Source organism: Microchirus variegatus (genome assembly GCF_963457635.1).
Source record: "Microchirus variegatus genome assembly, chromosome: 1".
NCBI classification, from domain to species: Eukaryota; Metazoa; Chordata; class Actinopteri; order Pleuronectiformes; family Soleidae; genus Microchirus; species Microchirus variegatus.
In genome coordinates, this window is record NC_139802.1 from 40,657,675 (window position 1) to 40,682,737 (window position 25,063).

At 41.5% G+C, this 25,063-nt stretch overlaps 1 protein-coding gene across 1 annotated transcript; it reads left to right on the top strand.

The window, feature by feature from the left end:
- Positions 1-12: 12 nt before the first annotated feature.
- Positions 13-22,936, top strand: LOC310930480 (uncharacterized protein). The gene is made up of 11 exons (XM_083893487.1): positions 13-310; positions 4,073-4,251; positions 12,567-12,670; positions 12,786-12,875; positions 12,987-13,083; positions 13,223-13,362; positions 14,031-14,233; positions 15,404-15,513; positions 15,626-15,767; positions 15,919-17,461; positions 18,694-22,936. Exons 1-11 carry the CDS (start codon positions 252-254, stop codon positions 18,793-18,795), a joined length of 2,769 nt encoding a protein of 922 aa, XP_083749613.1. The 5' UTR covers positions 13-251; the 3' UTR covers positions 18,796-22,936.
- The last annotated feature ends 2,127 nt before the right edge of the window (positions 22,937-25,063 follow it).

Below are 25,063 nucleotides of genomic sequence, written 5' to 3' on the forward strand. Positions count from 1 at the left end.
CCTCACCTCAATTTGATGGATTATTTCTCTTTCTGCTGGTCGGAGTGACTTAATAACCCGGAATATTCGCAAGGCGCCGGGCGCAGAAGGGGAGAGGAAGAAACCTCGGGGTGACTTTCCTGAGACTTGGAGGAGGAAAAAAAAGAAAGGGAAAACTAAACCATTCCTTACATGCTGGTTTTGAGTCTGAATTGTTTTGTATTTGAAGTGAAAGGCATAGTTTCGCTGTAGCGTCAGCACCTGCCGCCACCATGCAGAGCAACGGTGGAGTTTACGCGGTGAAGAAGAGGAGGAAGCCCCTTCAGAAAAAGTAGGTTTTAACGTCTCGTGACGTCATCATATCTCCATCATTGCTGCAAGCTAGCATGTCTTGAACTGATCTTGGGAGTTTATCAACTGTTAAAACTTTCATAAAACGTTCTTTAAACACACTTACTGCACATTTTTAGTATTTATTGCATTTCACAACTAACTTAATCTGCGTTATTTTGAAAGCTGCTTGTTAATAAAGTTTTTAATCATACTTATAATAATTATTATCATCAATACTGATCAACCAATTCATCCCTATGTAGTTATAATTGGTAGAAATTAGCTTAGCAATACTTGGATGGACAGTATGTGCAAAAATGTTGAAATATAAAATAAAGTGAGGGAATTTCGATGAAACTATTTTTTAAATTCATTCATTCATTCATTCATTCATTCATTCATTCATTAGGGGAAGTACATAACACATTAATCAACTGTTAGCATGTCAGATTATAGCCACTAGCTAAATGACATCTGTGATACCCAGGATGATAGAATAAGACAAAAATACTGAAGTACATACACTAAAATGTAACAAAAAACATAAAAATAATCAAGCTAAAATGCTTATTGTACTGCACACTGATTTTGAACACAGAAAAATGTTGTGACGCTGTATATATTGAACTTTCATATTTATGATATTGAATAAGGGTGGCTTGATTTTACCTTCTCCATGTCTTTATATTGATAATGATATAATTTGACATCTTTTAAACCACAAATCCTTTAACCATGCATTTAACGAAACACAATTCTCCAAGTGTGAGTGTGAATCATTTTCTTCTCCCATAAAGGAAAAATAATCAGCTACAATGTTGTTGCGGATATTTTGCAATATATGTTGTTATCATATTATTGCCCGGCCTTCATGTCACATTTGTACCAATAAGGCATATAAGTCAGGTTGTAGTTATCGAAATTTCAGTCTGTTTTCCAAACCTCAAACTGACGACATCCTCAAATGTTGTTGTTTTTTAACCACAAACCAAATATATTTAGTTTACTGCCCTAGAAGAGCAAAAAAACCAGAATATATTCACATTCAAAAAGCTGAAATCAGAGAGAAAACTGACAAATGAATAAACTAGTGGGCCAATGGCCACACTGGAGGTTTTTTGGCCATATACAACAATGAAAAACAACACAGATTTACTAGCTAAAAGCTAATAACAGTAAAAGTTAAGGAATCTTACTTTTAAAACTATTGTGCAGCTTTTTCACTTGACTGAACACGTGTGGTTTTTGCAGTATAAGTTAAAACAGCACTGGAGGCACTTCGCTGGTTTTCTGCTCCTTGGATTATTAATAAAGGTGTTGTTCCGCTGAGCTGGGATCTCTGACGCTGTTGCATCAACACAACTTGGCAGGTTGCTCTCATGTCTGAGCCAACGCTCTGGAAACAAAGACTGGCACTGTAACGAGCTGCTTTAAACTGTGTAACGTCTGTAGTTGAAACAACAATAAAACATGTCCTCCACCGCACGTCATTGTGACTTTGTAGGAAAGAGCAGTGTGCCACGTTACAATCAAGCACATAATCTGCACATGAAACCTGACTCGCCTGAGACTGGCAGCTCTGCCTTCAGAGCCAAGTCAAACTCTGCTCCAGAGCTGTAAAATAAGAGTTCCCAGCAAGTCCGTTTTTATCTGAAATCTTTGCTTTATTTACCAGAAGATTTAAAGAGGAATTTCAGTACTAAACAATCCGGGTTTCAAATGAGATGATCAGAAAGTAGAAGGTTCTTTGTCCAAAACCCAAAGTTTATTATAATTTACATCAAACGCATCAAATTGTGACATTTTAACGCAGAAACTGTCACTCCTGTCCTGCTTAGCCTATGTGATTCTTTGTTTACCCTCATGTATGTGTAATTGGCACATTTTTGTAAATTACGAAAAGGTCAAAGGTCAAGAAAGCTCTAATATTGGCCAAAATCAATGGATTGGATGTCAGTAAAAGAAAAAAGTATCTGATGAGTCTGATGTAAATCCTAAATATGACATGAAAGGTTTGATAAGCACAGGCAACAAAGGGACATATTATGCAAAATCTTTTAATCAAGAGTCCTAAATATAAGGTTGGCATCAGTTGAAATTGTGAAAAAAGATGACTCACTCATGTTTTTGTGGTCCTCCTCAGTCTAAGTACAGGAGATGAAATGCGCGATGATGACTTCCGTGCTCATTCGGGCGACACAGTGCGCTAAATTCCTGGAATTGTTGTCTCGCGGAGCTCCGCTTTGTCCGTAAAACACGCCAGAGTGCTGGTGAGGGCAACGGTATCTGAAAACTGAAAGTCCGCGAAAAGTTCTAGTCTTGGCTCCACAGTGCAGCACAGAGTTCTACACAAACTTCCAGCCTCAGAGGATTTATCTGTCCAGTGGATACAGTTATATATGACGGCAATGTTCCTGCTAGAGCCTGCAAATGATCACTTTTCCAGATGCTAACCGGTGTTAGCTCCCAGTAGCCTCTGTGGTTGATGCAATTTCCTGTCCCTTAAGTTTCGTTTTACCTTTTTTTTTTTAAGGTGGACCTAAAAAGAAACTACTAAACCGAGCGTTCTAAACAGGGCTGTTTTGGCAGGGTGATTGAACTGCTGTGGTGCCTCATCCTTATGGTATTTTGACCAAAGCATGTCACAGACATGTTCATTAGGACACCAGGGAACTAGGTTAACTTGGAGAAATAGGGTATAATATGGCCCCTTTAAAGAGAGATGTCATCCACCACTGTCATGTAACCATCACATGATTGAGGTCTCCTCCTCAGTTAAAGCATGATGTTCTTGAAATGCCAGATTATAGTGAGTTGGCAAATGTGTCCGCACGAACGCCTTATTAACAGCTCAGCTGTTTCAAAGACTGTATCTCACTGTTGTCAGTATTAATAGAAACTCAAGGCAGTGACCAGCAGGAGATTCTAAATATTGTTCTGAGAATAAAGGAAAATCGAAAATAATTGCGGATTAGCTCACTGTCCATGGAATCAGTGCAGCTTTGTAACAAAGATTCACACGATTTGTTGTGGATACACTGACTTTATTTACTACCCGGGGCAATTCTTCTTTTTTTCTCTGACTGTTTCACAGACACATACTGTAGCTGTGTTTGCTACATCCGCTCTACTTAAAACATGGTTTTGATGTAGCCGTCAACAAGCGAGGTATTGTTTTGTAGGCGTTGTGACTGTGTGCGCATTTTGTTTTGGATCGTGTGAACCTTATCCACAACCTCCCCCCCCCCATCCCGCACTTTGTCGTGTTGAATATCTTCATCCGCGCATCCTGCTTTCTTCCCTCCTCTTCCCTGCGTCTCCTGTGTGTCAGGTCTGTGTGTTGTGTCAGGCAGGGATGGCACACAGGGCGGCTGCATGTGCGGACATGTTGTGGAGGAATTACCTCGTGGTAAACTTTGGCACAGGCCCAATGGAAGAGCAGTAGACGCATATTACTGTATCGCAGAATATGAGCTAACCTAATCTGAGCTGATAAGAGTTTTCCTCTTCCACTCTACATATCAGTATTTACCTATTCATTTATGTAGTCCAGACTGTAGTATCTCAACAACCATTGCATTGGTTTGGCATGAAATCACATACAGATGTTCCCTAGAGGATGATTCCTGACTTTTCTTCTACACGCTTAGGTAGAATCTCAGCCCGTGTAGAAGGACCCTTTTGGTACCCTTATTTCTAAGAGTGTAGATGTTACTAATTATTACACACTGGACCTTTAAATTCTGTTCTCCTCTTGCAGTGCAAAACTTCCACCGGTGAAGACCAATCCGTCCAAACGCCATCGGGACCGCCTGAATGTGGAGCTGGACCTTCTGACCAGCCTGCTGCCTTTCTCTGAGGAGGTCAGAGGGCGTCTAGACAAACTGTCGGTGCTCCGCCTCAGCGTGGGATACCTGAAGGCGCAGAGCTACTTCCATGGTCAGTGAGGTGCACGCACACTTACACGACTGTGGTGACTGAGAGTAACAGGGATATGCGCACATTTGTATGAAAGCGAGAGACTGTATGTGTGCCTGTGTGCTCCAGACATTTCTGTGGCTGAGCCCTGAGAGTTTAAGGCGTCAGAATAGGAAGTCTGAATCTATGACACTTTGTGAATAATGAATAGCTTCCCTGCTGGGAGGGAAATGGGAGACAGGGTGTACTGCGGGACAGATGGAGTCTGTGGAGACGAACATGAGACAGGCAGACTGGTACAGTAGGTTCTTATTCTGACACTGATCAAACACATCCATTCAAAGGTGGCATTTGGTTTTCTCTGTCATCAGTACACAAAGATCATGCTGGTACAGTCGGCTACTAAAGGTCTGGGCACGCCTTTTACCTAGCCTTTTTTTCCCGAAGTGATGAAGATGACGTAAACACAAGCCCACATGAGAGGGATTTTTAAAATTAGCATTGAGTTCAGCTGTTCAGGGCTGCGGTGACTAATTATTATTTTTGTGTATGTTTTTTATTCTGCTTCCGTTTGGTCCTTGTGAAGAGAAAGAACATCAAACAGCATTTGTTGTATGATGCATCCTTCATCTCAAAACCATCTCTGTTAAGCAAAACTATCAAACGTGACTGAGGGAGCATTTGTATGTATGCAGCAGCAGGACAGGCAGGAACAATAAGTTTAACCCAGCAATACCACAGTTATAATGTAATCAGTCTATCAGTGAATCAAGAGCTTTTTGACAATCAATTTGATTTGTTTCCCTTGTTTTCAGTGTCACAAACATGGAAATGTTCTGGTTTCTTTATTCCTCTATGACGGTAAATCTAAAACAAGTCATTTTTTGATGAAACAACAAATCTTCTCATTGAGAAAATAATTGTCAGATTAATCAATGTTGAGAATACTTATTCAAGGCAGATCTACTGCTCTTATTATTAGGACTGAGCTCATAAAAACAACAAAGCTGGTGGTGCACTATTACTTTTGCACAGTATTGTATGATTAATCTGAGATAATCCGGTCACAGATTTATACAATCTTATATACCAATATAGGTTAATTAAACAAACGCATATTGACACCCATCTGAATATATATTATACATTCGTAAGTCAGCTACAGAGTTGTTAATTGTAATGCAATTACAGTTCCAAGAACCCTTGAAAAACCCTTTCTCCCGGAGAGGGTTTTTCAGAAGCAAATGGTTCCAGGTAGAACTTCAGCCCTTGTAGAAGGACCCTTTTGGAACCCTTATTTCTAAGAGTGTAGGAGCTCAATCAATACGATGAACTGGTGCAGCTCAGGTCTGGCACCTGAAGCCTCCTCTCCTCTGTCTTTGTGCGTCCGTGGCTCTGCTATCAGCCGGCCGATCACACTGCTGTTGATGGAGAAGAAGGGGGCTGCAGAGGGAGGAGACACAGTGGCACGACATGAGGGCTCCTGGCGAGGCTCTGTACAAGGACGCTGTCGGTGAATGGAGACGGATGAATAACCAACACAGTTGATGCATCTGCACTGAAAATCATTGTGAAATTAGTTTTTATGGTAATATCCTGTATATACAATGTTTTACAGAGGAGAGTGAGCTGACCTGTGTTATAGTGGAACACGAGGGAGCGAGGCAGGTCGCAGTCTTAACAGATTGTGTCTACACCAGCATGTTGTGCTGTTGTACTGTGAACACCTTATCTGTTCTCAACTTTGATGTTAGTGCAGACTGACGTCACACAGCAGCTGTTGTCAAGCACCGTGTTTCTTTGACTTAAAGCTCCCATAGAGTGGTCCTATCGCACATATATGTATGTAAGTTATGGAGGTCTACTTACATACATTAAGTTGTTCTTATGGTCAAAAACCTCCTAGTTCGAAATCAAAATCTCTCCTCACTGAAGCTCTCGTCAGCCGCGCTGTTTCAGACCAAATCTCACCCCCAGAAGACAGACTGTGTTGTGATTGGCCAGCCAATGAGAGCTTTCTCAACTGTCTTGTCATTGGCCAGGTACCTGGAAGTGACGTAATTAGCACACTAGCTCTCATAAGCGCAGCTCCCCCTCTGGAATCAGTGGATCCATTGCTACTCATGATCAAAACATTGTTTTAACAACGTCACTATTCCAGACTGTTTGTTTGCAGAATTTATGTAAGAATGTATGTAATAACTGGGCCTGAAATTAACTTCCCCTGTTTCAAAGACCAGCAACTGCCACTGGGTTGAATGTAGTGAACATTTGATTATATTGAAAACAGTTGAGAAACATAAGGGTTCATCCGCTTGAGACCATCAAATATAGGCAGTCCATGCACTGTTGTTTAAAACTTGGTACAAAAAAGTGCCTGTTGCACTTGATGCCATTGTCCTCAGAGATGAGTGAATCTCTGCTGCCTCTCCAGCTAATCTTCCACAGCGGTTTCCTCCAATTGTGGAGGATGTTTTTTCAGGCCTGAATAATGCTGAACACTGTCATAGACGACTCACGCAATCATTGGTGTCTACGTTTCCATTGATATGCATTTGGATACTTGAAAACTCTCTTAGTTGACCCACATAAATCTCACAAAGATAATCAGATCCGTTTTGGTTTTTTTTTGTTTCTTTTACCAAGGCCTCTGCAAAACTGCATTCTGCAATGCAATTCTTGTGCAACATGTTTTCATGATTTCAAACTTGTTTTAAACCCAGACAAAACAAAGCTCATATTGTTCCCAAATCCAGAATCTAAGTCAGGAAACCTGCCATTGATCACCATTTTCCAAAGTTTACAGACTGAGTCTGTATCTCACTACAGGCTGAAACAGATACTGGGTTTTTATTTTTTAGTCAAGTCCTGTCTGTCTTTAGAGGCCAAACAGAGGCTTGTTGCTGCAACATTCTGATGAACATTTGTGCTGTACTATGGTGGTGTGTTATATAAGCACGCTTCCTCTCAAAGCTTATTATTATGCTCTGGATTCTCTTCATGACCTTGCTTTGACACTCATTTCAGACTTTAAAGCACTGATGCATCATTGTTGGGTTGCATGCCTGTGTTGGATGGCCCGACTTGTCCGCCTGCAGATCGAAACATGGAATGGCTTATTCTAATTTCTGTCTGCTTCCACCTTATCTTCACGCTAATCTTTCAAAAAAGTACAGGTTTGTCCCATGGCTTATTTGTCAGTACCTAAGGTCTGTACTGTACTGGGGAAATGCTCTTAAATATGCAGTTCCCACTGTTTTTAAATGACTTGGAGGCACAAACATCTGACTGTAGATGTTTTGGGTGATTGCACTTTATATTGCCGATAATGTGATTGTATATTGTATTGTATTTGAACTGCATTTTTGAATAGTTGTGATCTTGTCTCGTCTCGTGTCTTGGCCAAGACACTCTTGCACAACAGATTTTTAATCTGACTTTAATTTATTATTAAGAATTAGTTTTATTGCTGGCTAAATAAAGGTTGGATTTAAAAGTTACAATTCAGTAAACAAACTAGGATTTAGCAATAGCCTCGATCATTGAAAAAGTTCAATCCCTGAGGAGGATCTTGATTGTGCAGAGTTGATTTCTTGGTGTCCTGCCTCTTAGACTGTGGGAACATTTTCCTTTTCTTGGCTGGAAACCCACCAGATTGGCCTAACCTAAGGCAACACTCCCTGGGCTCTGTGTTGCATTAAGTCAACTGGACACTGTGCAAATCTGCCCAATTTGAACACACATCATTTGCTTGTGATGTACACTTCCACGTGGTATCACTATCTCTGATGTCCATCACAGATAAGACCTTCCACAAATCACACTTTTACAGCATGTGCTACAGGGGCCATGCTAAAATACTGGAGACACAATAACTATGGCTCTGCTGCTGCTGTACCAGTTTGAGCCCATACTACCCCAGTAGGTCAGTCATATTACTTTTTTATTTGTTGAAGTAGACGCTTTATGGAACAAAGCAAGAGCAAATGTTTTGGAACAAAAAATTGCAATTTAAATCTACACATTTATAGCTATGTTCCATTGAAAATTTAATACTCGGAGAACATTTTGAAGACAATTCATATCTTTACTTTGCTGACTTTAAGGTGGGCTTAAAGTACGGTATAACATTTAAATACTATAAGTAAATGTCTGTTACATTCAAATCATTGTCAAATGACTCCACACATGTAAAGCTCCCCACAACTGTCTCTGTGACCTTCCTATGCTGCATGCAGGAAGTGATTTTTATGTCAAGACAGATGGAGGAAACGGCAATAAAGTGAGTAAAGTGTATCCTATTTTTCAACAAATGTTGAACGTTTAATGGGATACACTCTTCTTGTCCCTGCCCGCCTCTGTGCTGCAGCTGTATACGCACAAACGGTCCCTCAGTCAGGTCTGATAGTATTTCTTGACAGAGCTCATTTGAGATCAACAATATCAACAACAGAAAGTTACGCACTGCAGCTTTAGACGAGGTTTCTTGAAAGCATCTTGAAGCTGCTGCTCTAAGCTCAACATGCTGTAGATTCCACAGTAATTATGCAATATACCAGGGTCTTTGAATGCATCTCATTAGCGGCTGTTGACATGCCGTGAACCCTGCATTACTTTCACTAGGTCTCATGTTTAGAATAATGGATGGAATGGAATGGAATGGAATGGAATACTCTAGAATACTAGATAAACAGGAAAACACCCAAAAGGTATCACAAAGGAAGTGTAAGGATCTGAGACCACTGACTTTATGTATGCATTAATAAACTCATGCAGAGTGAGCAGACGCTCACTTCAGCGTAGACTTGTCTGCTGTTTCCTGCTCTGAATTGGTCCCAGGCGATGGTGTGTCTGTCCTCACCAGGTGTGCTTGTTGCTAGGGTGAACATTTGTCACCATAGCAGTGGAGTCTAAACTACATCGGGATGTCTGACACCAGCGAGTTTGCCTTGTTTGGCTGGCAATTGCTCAAGTCTGCTTCCTGTGTTTGTGGACGGCGAGGGGTGAGCGAGGTTGCGGAGAGGTCAGTCGGGCGATTAGCTTTGCCTGCGGCTGCATTTTCCTGCAGGATAAATCTGCAGAGTCTGCTCCGTAAACACAGCTGACATGCTGAGCTCTGAATACAAGCAGTTTCAGGTTCAACACTGCACATTTATCAAAGACTGTACTTAAGGACGAATGACATTTATAAATAGAATGGGTGTTATAATTTAAGACGATGAAGATGAGCGTAGATGAAGGACTGCTTCCTATGTTCATAAACACAATTGCCATATTTGTTCATTTTTAACTGGTGTATGATGTTCAAATTATATAAAAAGGTTTTAATGGCAAACACCATAAGGAAAAATATTTTATTGACTGACATTGATATTATAGCTGTAGTAACTTTACATACAGGATAGAGTGTAGAATTGTTTCTGGGTTTTTTTTCTTACCTTAAAATGAGCAAGTGGCAAATGCCACGTTTGTTTGCAAACGGTATTCAGTTGGATGCAATGTCACCTCTAAATGCCTCCTACACACATCCTACCCACATTTCCTTTAGCATTTCAAAACAAGTGACGAAAACTATACATCAATGTATGTGTTGTACAGTATTTCAGAGTTTCAACTTACTTTATACCTGTAGTGGAGTACTTCTTCTCAAATAAATAACTGCAGCTCCACTGTGAATGTTAAATCAGACATTGAAGTTACATTCATACACAGTACATGTATGCTCTATGTACGTAGTACTTTATATCACTGCTTACAGTGTTTAAAGATGCAGCAGAATATTTATTTTGCAGAAACATACTTTCTGTCAAAGATACTTTCTGATGCTGAAAGCTGAACATTCAAAGACAAAAATTTGTGATAAGTTGTGAAAAGTGCTAAGTAGAACCATATAAGGTTCTTCGGCGTGTCCTCATTGGAGAACCATTTTTGGCTCCAGGTAGTTTAAAACCCTTTATTCAGGAAAGGGGTTTTAAAGGGTTATCTGGATCAAAATGGTTCTTACTGGAACCATTAGTGTTACCAAAAAACCCTTTGTTCGGGAAAGGGTTTTTCAGAAGCAAATGGTTCCAGGTAGAACTTCAGCCCTTGTAGAAGGACCCTTTTGGAACCCTTATTTCTAAGAGTGTAGACGGATGTCAGACTCATGCACAGGCATCTGTCGGTCTTTCAGTAAAACTGTCCCGTTTTGTTTAGTCTTTCACATCTTCTGCATATGTTGCGTATGGTTTGCAATTCTTGGTGTCACGTTGCGCTTACTGCTTGCAGACATTTTGATGTATTCCACTACTTGGAGCAGATCCCACTGAGCTGGTTAGAGTGGGTGCAGTAATAACAAACTCAGAATTCCTAGGCATCTTAAGTCTACTCTGTCAAAAGCTGCTCCTGGCTCAGACGTCAGGGCAGATTCCCGGGTTTGTGAAGTGGAGACGAGAGGCAGATCCAGTGGGTTTGCTTAAAAAAAAAAAAAAAAGGGGGGGAGGAGGGAAGTTTGTTAGCGTGCCACAGAGTCATTACTGTAAGGAAAGGAAAGGAGGCTTTGCTTAGCTGACTGAATGCCAGCGATAACAGATTAGATTACACCAAATTTTTGCTGGAGCTTAAAAAAAAGAAGTCCTTTTTGCTTTTTGACACAATGGGAAAAAAAGAAAATGCTTTTTTCTGTTTGGTCAAACTGAACTGGTGCTGACCATTGTTTTTAGGATGCCTCAACTTTGTAGATTTTCTGGGTTAACTTGGATGTTCAAGAGCAATGAATCATTTTCAAATCGATATTGGAATTAGCTAATTTGCAAATCACACAAGCTGCATTGTATGACATACAGAACATGTGACCCAGGGTTTATAGGACTGTTAATGATTTCATTGTTGGTAATTCATATCCTTGGTTAATATTTTGATAAAATACTGTATATTGCAAAGTGTATATTGACTTAAGGTAACCCATGGCCTAGTGGAAAGGAAACTTGCCAGTTCAAATCCCCACAGGTCAAGGGCTGTGTTTAAAAACCTCCATTAAATCTTACCAAAATCATTCAGCCCTTTTCCCCTGAACCAAACCATGTACAGATGAACTTTTTGAATCACAGAGGAGAGGTTTGAGGCTCAAGAAGACAAACCAAAGCGACAGTGGCACTTTTTGTCACGTAGCAGTTTATTTTAGTTTGGTGTTTCCTGTGCTAAATATATGGCTCTTTAGTTGCTGAATGCTCCAATTTGTTCCCCAGCTTGCATCTGTCAGCTATAAAGCAGATTCATTGTTTTATTTGTTGTTATTCATATAACAGCTTTAACAATCTTGTTAAACGTAGCATGAGTTCAAGCAGAAATGGACAAACCATGGAGAACAGCGGCTGCTTGTAGGAATTCCCAGTTGAAATCCGTATGGCTTGAAAACTTAACTCCCCGAGCTGCAACATGGTTAAAGGGATAGTTGACACAGATAATAATAATAATAATAATGATGATAATAATAAAGAGATGGAAGGTGAAAACCGATCGAGAATAAATACTAACATACTGACAATACAAGAAGAAAACTGTGGCTGCAGATAATCACTGATCTTAATCTTGAATCTTAAAGGGGACATATTATGCAAAATCAACTTTTTAATCATTTAAATCCATATATTTGGGACTCTGGAGGTCCTATCAGTCAGCAAAGTGTGAAAAAAGATGACTCACTCGTGTTTTTGTGGTCCTCCTCACTCTATGTACAGGAGATAAAACACGCGATGTTGACTTCCGCACTCACTGGGACGTCACAATGCGCTAAATTCCTGCAACGGTATCCAAGTCCTACACAAACTTCCAGCCTCAGAGGATTTATCTGTCCAGTGGATACATGTTATATATGACGGCAATGTGCCTGCTAGAGCATGCAAATGATCACTTTTCCAAATGCTAACTGCTGTTAGCCCCCAGTAGCCTCTGTGGTTGATGTCATTTCCTGTCCCTTAAGTTTTTTTTATTTTTATTTTTTTATGGTGGACCTAAAGAGATACTACTTAACAGAGCGTTCTGAACAGGGCTGTTTTGGCAGCGTGATTGAACTGCTGTGGTGCTTCATCCTTATGGTATTTTGACCAAAGCATGTCACAGACATGTTCATTAGGACACCAGGGAACTAGGTTAACTTGGAGAAATAGGGTATAATATGACACCTTTAAAGAACAATGATCAAAACTGCCCTTGTGATTTATTGACCAAGAAAAGAAAAATGTATTGTATTGTAATTTCAGTGATCTCACCCCGAGTGTCTGGAAATGAATCAGATCTTCAAATGTATAAGTGGCTGACCTTTTGACTGAGTTCTTTGTTCTTCTTGTTTCTTGCAGCAACGCCAACTGCTAACGTAAAGTCGGCTCTCGCAAACGGCAAAAAGGCAGAGACCATGTCTCTGGATGGAGTCGGTTTCTCAGAAGGAGAATTCCTGCTTCAGGTTCGTTCACAAAGCACACAGTAGAAGCACACACACACATGCACCAGTGTTTGTCTGAGCTACAGTGTGTTTGTGTGTGTGTGTGTGTGTGTGTTTGCTCTCATGATATCAACAGGCTCTGAATGGCTTTGTGTTGGTTGTGACGACTACCGGCATCATCTTCTATGCATCCCCGACAATCCTGGACTTCCTGGGCTTCCATCAGGTAAAACTATGACACCAACTACAGTGTCATGTGTTTTTTGTTTCTTTTAATACAGTATGTAGACAAAGTACTGAAAAATAAACATGCACAAACTCCTGTGTTTACCATCAGTCGGACGTCGTGCATCAGAGTGTGTACGATCTAGTGCACGTGGATGACAGAGAGACTTTCCAATGTCAGCTCCACTTTGCCCTCAACCCCGGGGAAGGTAACACACACAAGAGAGCAGAAAGTAAACAGGGGGCTTTCAGTGCATTCTCCACTGGTACCAATGATACAAGAAGGCAGATCCATTACAATATATACTGTATATGTATGATTTGATCTGAATATCCATCTCTCTGCAGATGGGCCGTCTGGATGTAAAAGTTTGGGCAACTCTCAGAGCTTCCTGCCTCAGTACCTCCCTCCTGAGAACTCCTCGTTTCTGGAAAGGAGCTTCTGCTGCCGCCTGCGATGCCTCAAAGACAACACTTCTGGATTCCTGGTAAGAAACCCAAACCTCAGCGGTGCTCCGAGCCAAACAGTTTATACTCGGTAGACATAGTGGAGGTCCATAGGGCATCACTAAACACACCGTCTGACACTTCAGAGGATTGATAATGCTAAGGTGTGTACGGATTTGTTTAAATGATTTAAATCAAAAGATGATGTGTCCTACTATTGCATTCACCAAGAGCTGATGGTGGAAAATGAAGTTGGCAAAAAGTAAGGACACATCTTTGGTGTTGGACTGACCGAAAAGCATAGCTGTTTTTCCAGAGTTAGGACATTTCTATACATAGTTGTTTGTCTAAATTCAGTCATCCAAGTATAAATGTAAAGTAGTCTGTCTGTTAATCACACAAACTGTCCAAACGGTTAGCTTGACAGGCTTCAAACTTGTCAGGTGACTTATTAAGGGCAACAGTGTGTGCAATGCTGACTTGTTTGGATAACAGATGCAAGAGGCAGCTCGTGGCCAAGCGAAAAGGTAACTTGGCTTTTAACTAGAGGGTTGCTGGCTGTGTTAACTCAGAGCAAGGTACCCAACCCCCAGCGCTGCTCAGTGGCTGCCTGCTGCTCCTAATTCTAGGAAGGCTTCTATTAAAGGATATGTTAATTTAAGAGATATTAGTATAACTTGCTAAAATGTTGCCGTCTCCTCCTTTGCAGGCTCTAAACTTCACTGGACGCCTCAAGTACCTGCATTTACAGGGAGTCACCGGTGCTGATGGCAACGCGGCTCCTCCTCAGCTCGCTCTGTTCGCCATTGCCACACCTGTGCAGTCTCCATCTGTCATGGAGATCCGCACCAAGACCCTCATCTTCCAGACCAAACACAGAATGGACTTTGCTCCTCTGGGTATAGACACCAGGTAATGTAGATCTTAACCTACATTGTTGTCAGATTTCCACCTGTGTGGTGAACGCAAGGGCTCTAAAAGTCGTTGCAATGCTATGTCATGTAATTCTGAGTAATTGTAGCTTACTCACATGCTGTGTGTGCAATAGTGGCCAAGTAGATTTACCTGTATAAGCAGCATCGTAAGACCAAGAGATAATTACATAGTTCTGGAGTTTTTAGGGCTTTTATTAACATGTAAGCTGTATCAAACACTGTGTGCGACACAAATACTTCCCACACCTCTGACTGCTTTGATGTAGCTTATCAGAGATGTGAGGTGTGAAAACAAAACACAAATGTGTAATAAAGAGAAGCTTACAGTATTCTGAAAAATGTTTTATTCTAATTTAACCCCTGATATTATCTCGTCGACTTCCTGTTTGTCCACACTAGTTTCTTTGTGTGCGGTGCCACCTCTGGTGCTGCTTAATGGGTGTGTGTGTGTGCCTTACACAGAAAATAAACATGGCTTTTATTTTTGTGTATATTGTATTAAAGGTCCCATATTATGCTAAATCAACGTTTTTTAATGAACTAATTAAACAAATATAACTAATTAAATCCTTATTTTGGGACTCTGGAGGCCCTACCAGTCAGCAAAGTGTGAAAAAAGATGACTCACTCATGTTTTTGTGGTCCTCCTCAATCTAAGTACAGAAGATAAAACATGCGATGTTGACTTCCGCGCTCACTGGGACGTCACAATTTGCTAAATTCCTGGAATTGTTGTCTCGCAGAGCTCCTCTTTGTCCGTAAAACATGCGAGAGTGCTGGCACGGGCAACGGTATCCGAAAAGTTATATTCTTGGCTCCACAGTGCAGCACAGAGTTCTAAACAAACTTCCAGCCTCAGAGGATTTATCTGTCCAGTGGATACATGTTATATATGATGGCAATGTGCCTGCTAGAGCCTGCAAATGATCACTTTTCCAAATGCTAACTGCTGTTAGCCCGCAGTAGCCTCTGTGGCTGATGTCATTTCCTGTCCCTTAAGTTTTGTTTTACGTAACTTGGAGAAATAGGATATAATATGGGACCTTTAAGTTGCATTGAAATGTTCCCCAAAAGTGATATTTATCTCATTCCTGTCCATTTTTTTCTCCTCTTACACGTGTAACACTGTGTTTTTTTATCTTTGCAGAGGGAAACTGGTTTTAGGTTATACAGAGGTGGAATTGGTCACAACAGGATCTGGTTATCAGTTCATTCATGCTGGCGACATGATGTACTGCGCTGACAACCACCTCAAGAGTGAGTTGTCCGTCTCTGTGCTGTTTTTTTTGTTTTTTTTACCCCGTCTATCTCTCTTTTTTCACAATTGTTTTTAACCGTACATTTTTGTGCTACCTGCTCTGTTTCTTAGTGATGAAAACTGGAGACAGCGGCTTCACGTTCTTCAGGCTGCTGACTAAAACAGGACAGTGGCTCTGGGTTCAAGCCTCTGCCAGGGTCGTCTTCAAGGACGCGAGACCAGACTTCATCATCGCTCGCCAGAAAGCGCTTACGTGAGTGTTACAGTGTTGTTGTCCGGTTTTAGGCTTTGTGTCATATGCTGCCAGACTATTTTAGGAGGGGTTTAGTGATTAGTATTTGATTTAGTATTGGAATTACCTGCTGTGTAATTTCAAACTTTGCTTGTTGCCTCCTGTTCTGCAGAAATGAAGAAGGAGAGGAACATTTGCGTCAGAGGCGACAGCAGCTTCCCTTCAACGTTGCCACTGGTGAAGGTGTCCTGTATGATTTTTCTTTGGATGTCTTTTCCACCGACGGTCCTTCTGGCCCCGACGCACCAGGCACCTCGGACTCCACACCAGCGAAACCTCTGGACCCCGCCTCGCTCTTGGGATCGCTTCGCCGCCAGGACCACTCTGTTTACATGCAACCAGAGACGCCCGGTCCCCAGCTGCCAGTCTTCTCCCAAACGGAGGACGCCGATTATGAGCAAACCCAAACGTCCTTGGAGCAAGCGTTTATGGACAGCCATGCTCTGCTCAGTGTGCCCGGTGAAGGCCCGGCTCTGCAGAAGAGACAGAGCACAGCGGACCTCACATCTGACGCCATGATTGAGTCTTTGGAGCAGATTTTGGGAGATTTTGGGGATGGAGGGATAGAGGGCCTCGATGTGGACGAGATGGAGCTGAGGGACTGGGAGAACACCGTCATCAGGATGAATAAAGAGAGAGAGGATGCGGAGAGGGAACTGAATCGCACCCTGGCGAATGATGTGTTCGCATACGTGGAGGAGGCTCTGCAGAGAGAGAGCAGTGGGTTTGTTATGCAGCGATCAGATTACACTGGGTGTAACGTTTCTGGTATGATCAACAATTTATCCATTCAAGGTATAAATCAAGGGTTTGTGGATAATGAGCCACAATGGCAGCCAATGATGGACATCACTTCTAAGCAGGCTAGATTTGGAGGAGAAGCAAACATTCTCGCTGATGTTTGTAATTCAGCTGCACTGAAAGATGCTTCAGAGATTTCCCACGGCACGATAAGTTCACTAACACCCACTCAGTGTTTTAACACTCAGCAGGGACACACCTCTTCTTTGTGGCCTCCGAGGAGCAGCAGCGGCAGCAATCACAACTGTAGCAATGACTTGATTTCAACACAGTCGTGGCTTCCTGCCACACCAAACGCCAACAATATTCACAGCAGCTTTCAATCTGGCTTAGAGATGATGGACCAGGGTGTGCAATATTCTCAAATCCACGCTGGCGCACAGCAGACTTCCGTGGGTCCACAGGGCCTTTCAGAGTGGCAACGTCAACAGCAGCTGCTGCCACAAACCTTTCACCGTTGCACTTTTTCACATTCCTCGAACGCAGCGGGCAGCGTGAACTCGACAGCTCACCCACACACACAGACGTTATCTGGCAGCTGCATGTATGAAAGCAGAGATGGTCGCACGCTGAGCAATGCTGTGCCTGCTGCGTTCAGACAGAACAGGCCTCGTCTGGGAGCCACGTTCCCCGGTGGAGCCGCGCATTCTGCGGAGACCCCAGCAAACACGCCGGCCATCGCTCTGCCACATCTGGACATGACTGTATCGGGCAGCCTGCGCGGGCCAGTGTCCAGTTCCAGCTCTCACACAGTGAGTGGAAACAATGCAAACGTAGGGATAAATCTACCAGGATATTCCACTGCAAATGGGTCACTGCAGGCACCGTTCTTGTGCTGGAACAGTGAAGCTCAGGTAAGATGAGTAGTCATTATTATTTTTGAGGGAAGAAAAGCAATTGAACATGTACATGTACATATTCATTAACTGGGTTAGATTTCAGGATTAGTTGTACAGTCACCCCGCAGGCTCTTCATCCAGATGGTTCTAATTTGTTGAGAAAGTTCTGATGAACCTCTCTTTCTGGTTGTATACAAAAGTTGAGTCCCAATCCTTTTCTGCACAGACAATTAGTTGAAGCATTTCTGAAGCTTGAATGATTTAATCATCAGTGCATAAAATTAGTTACTAATGGCATTATCTGGCTGTTTTAACTGTTTGTGAGAAATGCTTAAACTTGAGAAATTGTCTTGGTCAAATGAGCTCAACAGCAGGAGAATGTCCAGAACATTTAAAGGGTGGAGCCATAGATCGCATATAAAAAGTGGACATAGTCTTCTGGTTTGCATGTTGAAGCTTACCAAGAATTAAGAATATATTAAATTCCTCCAGGGGGTGCATAGAGCAAGAGTTCAGTTACGCATTCACACCTCCCCAAACGAAGTGGATTTTCCGAGGCCTGGTGTGAATGCACCCTCAGTCTGCTGTGGGTCAATGATTAAAATATATATTTTTTTAATTTTTACTTAAAGGCGCCATATGTAAGAATGTTGCCAAAACCAGTTACTGCACTCAAATTCAAAATACCGAGGTCTTTTAGGTTTCATTTTCTCCGTCATTGTATCTCAGAAGTAACTGGCAACCCGTGGTTGCTCGGCAGCTGAGACTCTACTGACTGCAATGATTGGTAGACGGCGGTAAGTGGCGCCACATGCCAAAACATGATTTCAAAACATAAACGCAAAAGATTTTTTTAATGCCAATATCTTGGCTGTACTGTTGTTGTTGGTGAGTTCAGTTTGTTATATGAACATTATTCCTGAGTCTGTGTGACATATTAGGAGGAGTTTATGACCAGTTGCTTTAGATTTATTACATAATGCACCTTAAACCTAAAAAAGTAAAGTCTGTTTTGATGATTGACATAATTGAGACATAAAAAAATTGAGAAACAGGATTGAAATACGAGGGCAACAGATCTGGTTTACCAAATATCGTTAGCCAACAAATTATTCCATGCTACATTTCTCCTCCTTCAAAGACTAGAAGGATAAATGGGTCTGAACCTTGTACAGTCTGAATTTCTGAATTCACTGTAGGTTTTAATGTTCATGTCATCACAGCCTCTTCTACATTTTTCCTCACAGACTCCCAAAGTTCCCATGAATGGTGGCGTCGACCCGTTCGCGTCCCCGGTCCGTCCTCCTGCTGGGAGCATCAACCTTTCTAAAAACATGGGACCATCATGACTTTTTGCACTGAGCGTCAGTGACTCAGAAAGAACCTCAGAGATCATTCCTACATGGATAGGAAATCAGTGTATTTTAAACTTGTCAAGACATATGGACCGTCTCATTTCAAACTTTTAAAAAAAAAGAACCTTACAGCATTTTTTTCTGATATAGTGTCTCCTGTCAACTCTATCCAATAATGAGTCAGATGTGTCTCCACGTCGCTGTGTCGTCAATTTTTCTGGATATACGCGTGATCATTCTGTGACCAGATGGAAAAAGATGCTCTGGTTTGTTTGTATTACGACAAAAATAACTGTCACCTTTGGTGGCGCTAAGGGCAGAGCCATCGATGCAGTAACTGGGCACCGACGAAACAACCAATGCCACTTCATTTGTCCTCCGTTTTCGCAGCAAAACAACCAAAACGACTCCCTCACTCATTGTCGACCACTTCAATGAGGCTTGCACCAGCTGACGGGGGCGAAAGGTGGAGGCACGGCCTGGACAGGTCACCAGTCCATCATGGGGGCCAGCAACATAACACCACTGTCTTATTTTTCCTGATGGGCCAAAAGGAGCATGCAGCGACCCTCTCCTGGATCACACAGTAATTACTTCAAATAGTCTGATTTTCGAGGCTGTAGGTTTTAAAACCCTACTGGTTTTTAAGGATTTAGTTAGAACAGATGTGACAGTCTTAGTCCATCCCCTCTGCTTATCATTTGAGTGGAAGCTAGTTACCTGAATTTAAACAATTCTGGTATACTTCCGTGCACACGGAATTGTGGGCATGATGCGATTTGGGCCATCAACGTGCAGCCCAGATTATTGGAACCGTGCACAAAGAGGGAGTTGGGTGCGCGTGGACAGCGCATGCGCAAACTGAATTTCTGCCTCACCAGTAGGTGGCGTATTAAGCCCCGCTCACCAAGCAGAAGAAGTCGCTAATCATCTGAGCCTCGACTTGACACAAGGACCTTTCAGCTGATGAGCCGCTCAGACCAGGCCTGTCCGAGGGATCTGTGGCGTCGTTCTCTTCTTCTTTGGTGGGAATGCGTCCAGGCTTGTGCCGCCACCCGATGGCGAAGTCAGATACTACAGGAGCCTGGCGCGGAAGTATACCAGGGCCGTGAGGCATCAGAAGCAAATTCAACCTTTCAAAGACGACTACCAAAGTAAAAGACGCATATCGGCTGTTTGTTTGCAAAATTCACCAACACTTTTTCAGTCTGTGTGTTGGCTGCAGCTCAGAGTTTCTGGGTTTTTTTTTTCTCATAGCAAATGGGATTTTTTTTGTGAAAAGGGAGAATAAAATAGAAGCCTAATGAACAGGCTTATATCCACAGTGTACAGCTGATCAATTTAGTTGATCAATCAGATTCGCTACACTCTTAGAAATAAAAGTGCTAAGTAGAACTATATAAGGTTCTTCGCCTTTCGGAGGGTTCCACGAAGAACCCTTTTAAAACCCTTTATTTAGGAAAGGGGTTTTAAAGGTTCTCTGGATCATAATGGTTCTTACTGGAACCATTAGTGTTACCGAGAACCCTTGAAAAACCCTTTCTTCGGGAAAGGGTTTTTCACCAGCAAATGGTTCCAGGTAGAACCTCAGCCCTTGTAGAAGAACCCTTATTTCTAAGAGTGTAGAACAGTCGGGTAAAGAAACATGTGCTCACACACCCTCTATTTGCAGACGTTGTTACACCAACCATGTCTACAAGACAAACACAATCTTTATAATACAAATTTTGTACTATTATTTTCTGTGGCCACAACGTCAAGTGCTGTTCTTACTACACCAGAGTTTCATGGTGGTTATTGTTGTGGTTCTGTACACCTATGAAGCAGCGTGTAACTGTGGTTTTGAAAATGCACTTAAAGAAAAAAAACTTTACTTATTTATTAAAAATATTCATGAGTGCAGTGCTGTGACATCGGAGCTCTGGCCTTGGATTTTGACCCCCAATCTCTTGTTAGGCTGAGTCCCTGACCCTTAGGATCTAAGGGGTTAGCGTTTCGGGAACAATCGGAGAAACTAAATGAAATATTTTGTCATTATGACATGCATTATGTTTAGTTACAAACTATTTGCTGATGTAACATACATGTATATATGTATTTTGCCATTTGTAGTTCGTAGGGTTGTATTTCAGATGTCTCTGAACTATGTTAAGAGGCCCACTACGGCTTATTGGGGAAATAAAATCAACAATTTTCAGTATATGTTTTTTAAAAACCCTATATCCTCATGAAAGCAAATGAGTCTGTAAATCAGGCTTTATAGTCATTTGGTGCATTTCTTTACCAGATCTTAAACACATTGTCTTACAGATTTAGTTTGAAGTGGTGACTATTGGACGATACCAGCTGTCAATCACACTGGTGTCCACTCATATGTGCCTCAATTGATCGTCCGTTTTCCTCCGAATGAAGAAGAGCTGAAACGAGCATTAATTCATATAGGAGAATGTTTACTGAGCTCATTTTTTTCTGTTAAAACCGGAAGACTTTTTTTCTGTACAGTCCACGTTCAAACTTTCCTACTGTACTTAAAGGTGCAGTGTGTCAAAATGAGTGACATCCAATGGTGAGACCGCGTATTGCAAGCGAAAAAAAAGGGAGAACTTTTCTGCGCTTTACCAAGTGAGTTGGGGAACTACGGTGGCCTCCACGTATCAAAAAGGACTGAAATACTCTTATTTAACTCTCCACGCTCTCTTTGCCATTTCCTCCGTCTTCTTTTATGGTTTTTCTGGCTGCTTGAGGTTACATAAAAGGCTTATTTATAGGCTACAAAAAGAATAAAAAAATATTTTACAGCAAATTAGGTCAATTAAAAAGAAATAGTTTCTTTTGCACTGAATAAGGCACGAAAGTATGCAAAAAAAAACAAAACACTAAAACTTAGTTGTGTAGATGGAATTTTTGTGCCGATTATTGATATTATTATTTTTTAATAGTCATAGAAACATATTGAGCTTCTTATGTTTGACTCTTGAGCTGAGGGAAAAAAAATGCGATTGAGCTTTCGAGTCAGATGTGACGGTCTTAAACTGTTTTCTCAGTTGTCAGAGAAAGAGAAGATTAAAAGATAAACAACATAAAACATGACTAAAATTTGCAGTTTTATTGCATCGGTTACAGATGCTTCACATGTGGAATATCTTAAAATTAGTGCTGGGCACTAGGTTAATGCACGTTAAAGCACATGTTTACGTGCCACGACACTGGACTCCAGGTACCGTTTACCAGTTAGCTCTGTTAGCTGCATTAGCTCCTTTAGCGCCGCTAGCACGCCTACAGTCGAACTGCGTATCTGTGTACCGCGTATGTGTGCCTCTGTTTTTAAAGTTTAGCGTAACTTTAGAGACTAATTTCAACAATGCGGAGTCACGTAAACATGACGTCACGCGCGTCTTTTTCCAGTCAGTCGTCATGGAAACGCGTCATGCGCTAACATGCGTTAACGTTGACGCCTAACCGCCGTTAACGCGCCCAGCACTACTTAAAATATCAAAAAGGTTTGTTGCACTAATTAACAATCATAAAAAAACCAGCTGCAGTTTATAATTCACAAGGACACAGATTATAATCCCTTAGCACTTAAAGAGCGAACGGTTGTTCCAAGAGTTTGTACGACATGGCACTAATAGATGTTTCAATAAGAGGCATCGTTTCTGATATAATTTTTGTAAAATTACACAATTATTTAAAAAAATATAAATAAAATAGTACGATTTTAAGGTAAGAAAGGTAGGCGTAAATTCGCTTTAGCTTCAGCCTGCACTCTTCTCAGTTTATCGCTGAGATTTTGATGTTTTGTTTTGTTTTTGTCAAATATCAATTAATCAATCAATCAGATGTCATCGCCTCACATTATAATTTGGGACACGGGAGAAACGGCAGCTCAATGTCTCACTGCGGCGAAAAATCCAAACGATGCTGTAAATACTCTCACATTACATCATGAATGCAGCTCTTTGAACAAAGGACTGTTTTGTTTTTGTGTTTTTTTTGTCAAGTCATATTCATACGCTTTAGTTTTGCCTGTAGGAGATTACTGCCGTGTGGTTCTGTATCGGTAATGTTACCCTCTGTAGCTGCTTTGTATTCCGTGTGTACAAAATATAACCACTTTTTTTTTTTTGTCATTAAAGATCTGTAACCCCATTCAGTTGGTCTGATATGACATGTTCATTCCAGTGGCTCCCGTGAAGTGCTCCCCCCTCTGGAGGGTTCATGCGAGGACGTGGCGTGTGATTGTACTCGAACTGGGTCACAGGCTGACTTCACAGATGAAAGAGAGTGTGTGGGTCTATTGTGTCACTCGCTCTGCTCTTGTTGCCGTCCTCTTGTTGCTCTCCTGAGCTGAGACACTGGCTGCTCCCGTAAGACATTATGATGTAACCAGCGCCACACAGCATGTTCCCTTCACTGTCCCCAGTGTCTCGTCTGGGGACGACGACGTCTTTTAATTGGATCTTAAATCCACACAAGAAGAAAATATAATGTCATATTAAACAAATATAAACTTTATTTGTATGATGCGTAACTGTGGTCTTTACACGCTTAGAAATAAAAGTAGAACCATATAAGGTTCTTCGGCTTGTCCTCATAGGAGAACCCTTTTTGAAACCCTATATTCAGGAAAGGGGTTTTAAAGGGTTCTCTGGATCAAAATGGTTCTTACTGAAATTATTAGTGTTACCAAGAACCCTTGAAAAACATGGTTCCAGGTAGAACCTCAGCCCTTGCAGAAGAACACTTTTGGAACCCTTATTTCTAAGAGTGTACACGCACATTTACAGCTTTCACTTTTTATAATATTCCTAAAGTAAAAGTCGGTTCTACAGGAAGCTAATAGCCTACTGCTCTGTTCATATTGGTGAAATACCCTGCGATAATGTAGACAATAGCCTACTGCTAACAAACTATGTTTGCTAATGTATTGGCGCGTGTCGTAGCCTAGCCCGACAGTTTTCATTAGCCCAAATAGCTCGACAGTTGAAGATTTTTTAATGAATCTCCGCTTAGCATGCTAAGACCGCTACAACGTCTAAAGCTAAATCTCCGCTTAGCATGCTAAGACCGCTACAACGTCTAAAGCTAAATCTTCGCTTAGCATGCTAAGACCGATACAACGTCTAAAGCTAAATCTCCGCTTAGCATGCTAAGACCGCTACAACGTCTAAAGCTAAATCTTCGCTTAGCATGCTAAGACCGCTACTACGTCTAAAGCTAAATCTTCGCTTAGCATGCTAAGACCGCTACAACGTCTAAAGCTAAATCTCCGCTTAGCATGCTAAGACCGCTACAACGTCTAAAGCTAAATCTCCGCTTAGCATGCTAAGACCGCTACAACGTCTAAAGCTAAATCTTCGCTTAGCATGCTAAGACCGCTACAACGTCTAAAGCTAAATCTCCGCTTAGCATGCTAAGACCGCTACAACGTCTAAAGCTAAATCTCCGCTTAGCATGCTAAGACCGCTACAACGTCTAAAGCTAAATCTCCGCTTAGCATGCTAAGACCGCTACAACGTCTAAAGCTAAATCTCTGTTTGCATGCTAAGACCGCTACAACGTCTAAAGCTATAAGGTACGCACAACATCCAGCACGTACTGCACTAGTTTTACAAAAAAAATTAATTTCTGAGAATATATTCTGACTTAAATCTCAGAATTCATGAATTCATACATGAGGCCCTAATACTTCAGTTTGACAGGGATTCAAACCGGTGACCATCTGGCTGTGAAGCAACAGTGCTAGCCACTGTTCCGCTCGTGTGGCCCTGCAAATGCAACTCGACCACAAACGGACACAAAAGGAAACAAAAAATGCAACACGACTACAAACAAAGGCAACAATGACACATCTGGAAAAATTGCATAAAAAAAATAATGGCATTTTTACTAAAACAAAGAAAAACTGAAATACACAAAAAGTCTGCAATAATGAAGCAGAAAAACTACTGCAGACACTGAATATCTATAAACACATGGAAACAAGAGACTTCAAACAGAGGCAAAACATCAGGAAAGGATGGAACACAAGTACAAACAGAGGCAAAAAAAAAAAAGAACGAGAAGCGCAATATCTGGATTAGATTAAGAATAAATTATAGAAATTTGAAAACAAAGACAAAGAAATCATCAAGAAGCAAACGAGCCATCTTGGATTGTGCTTTGTGATCATACTGTATGTGGTGTGGGGGCTCCTTTTATACATGTATGCAAGGATTCATTGTGTCATAATACAAGAATAGCATGTGAAAGTAAAGCTTCT

What these genes read in the sequence shown, in the direction of transcription:
- LOC310930480 (XM_083893487.1), top strand. Translation starts at nt 252, where the DNA reads ATGCAGAGCAACGGTGGAGTTTACGCGGTGAAGAAGAGGAGGAAGCCC. An exon ending in ACAACACTTCTGGATTCCTG is followed by an intron (nt 13,363 to 14,030) that starts GTAAGAAACCCA and finishes CCTCCTTTGCAG; the next exon opens with GCTCTAAACTTCACTGGACG. An exon ending in GCTGGAACAGTGAAGCTCAG is followed by an intron (nt 17,462 to 18,693) that starts GTAAGATGAGTA and finishes TTTTCCTCACAG; the next exon opens with ACTCCCAAAGTTCCCATGAA.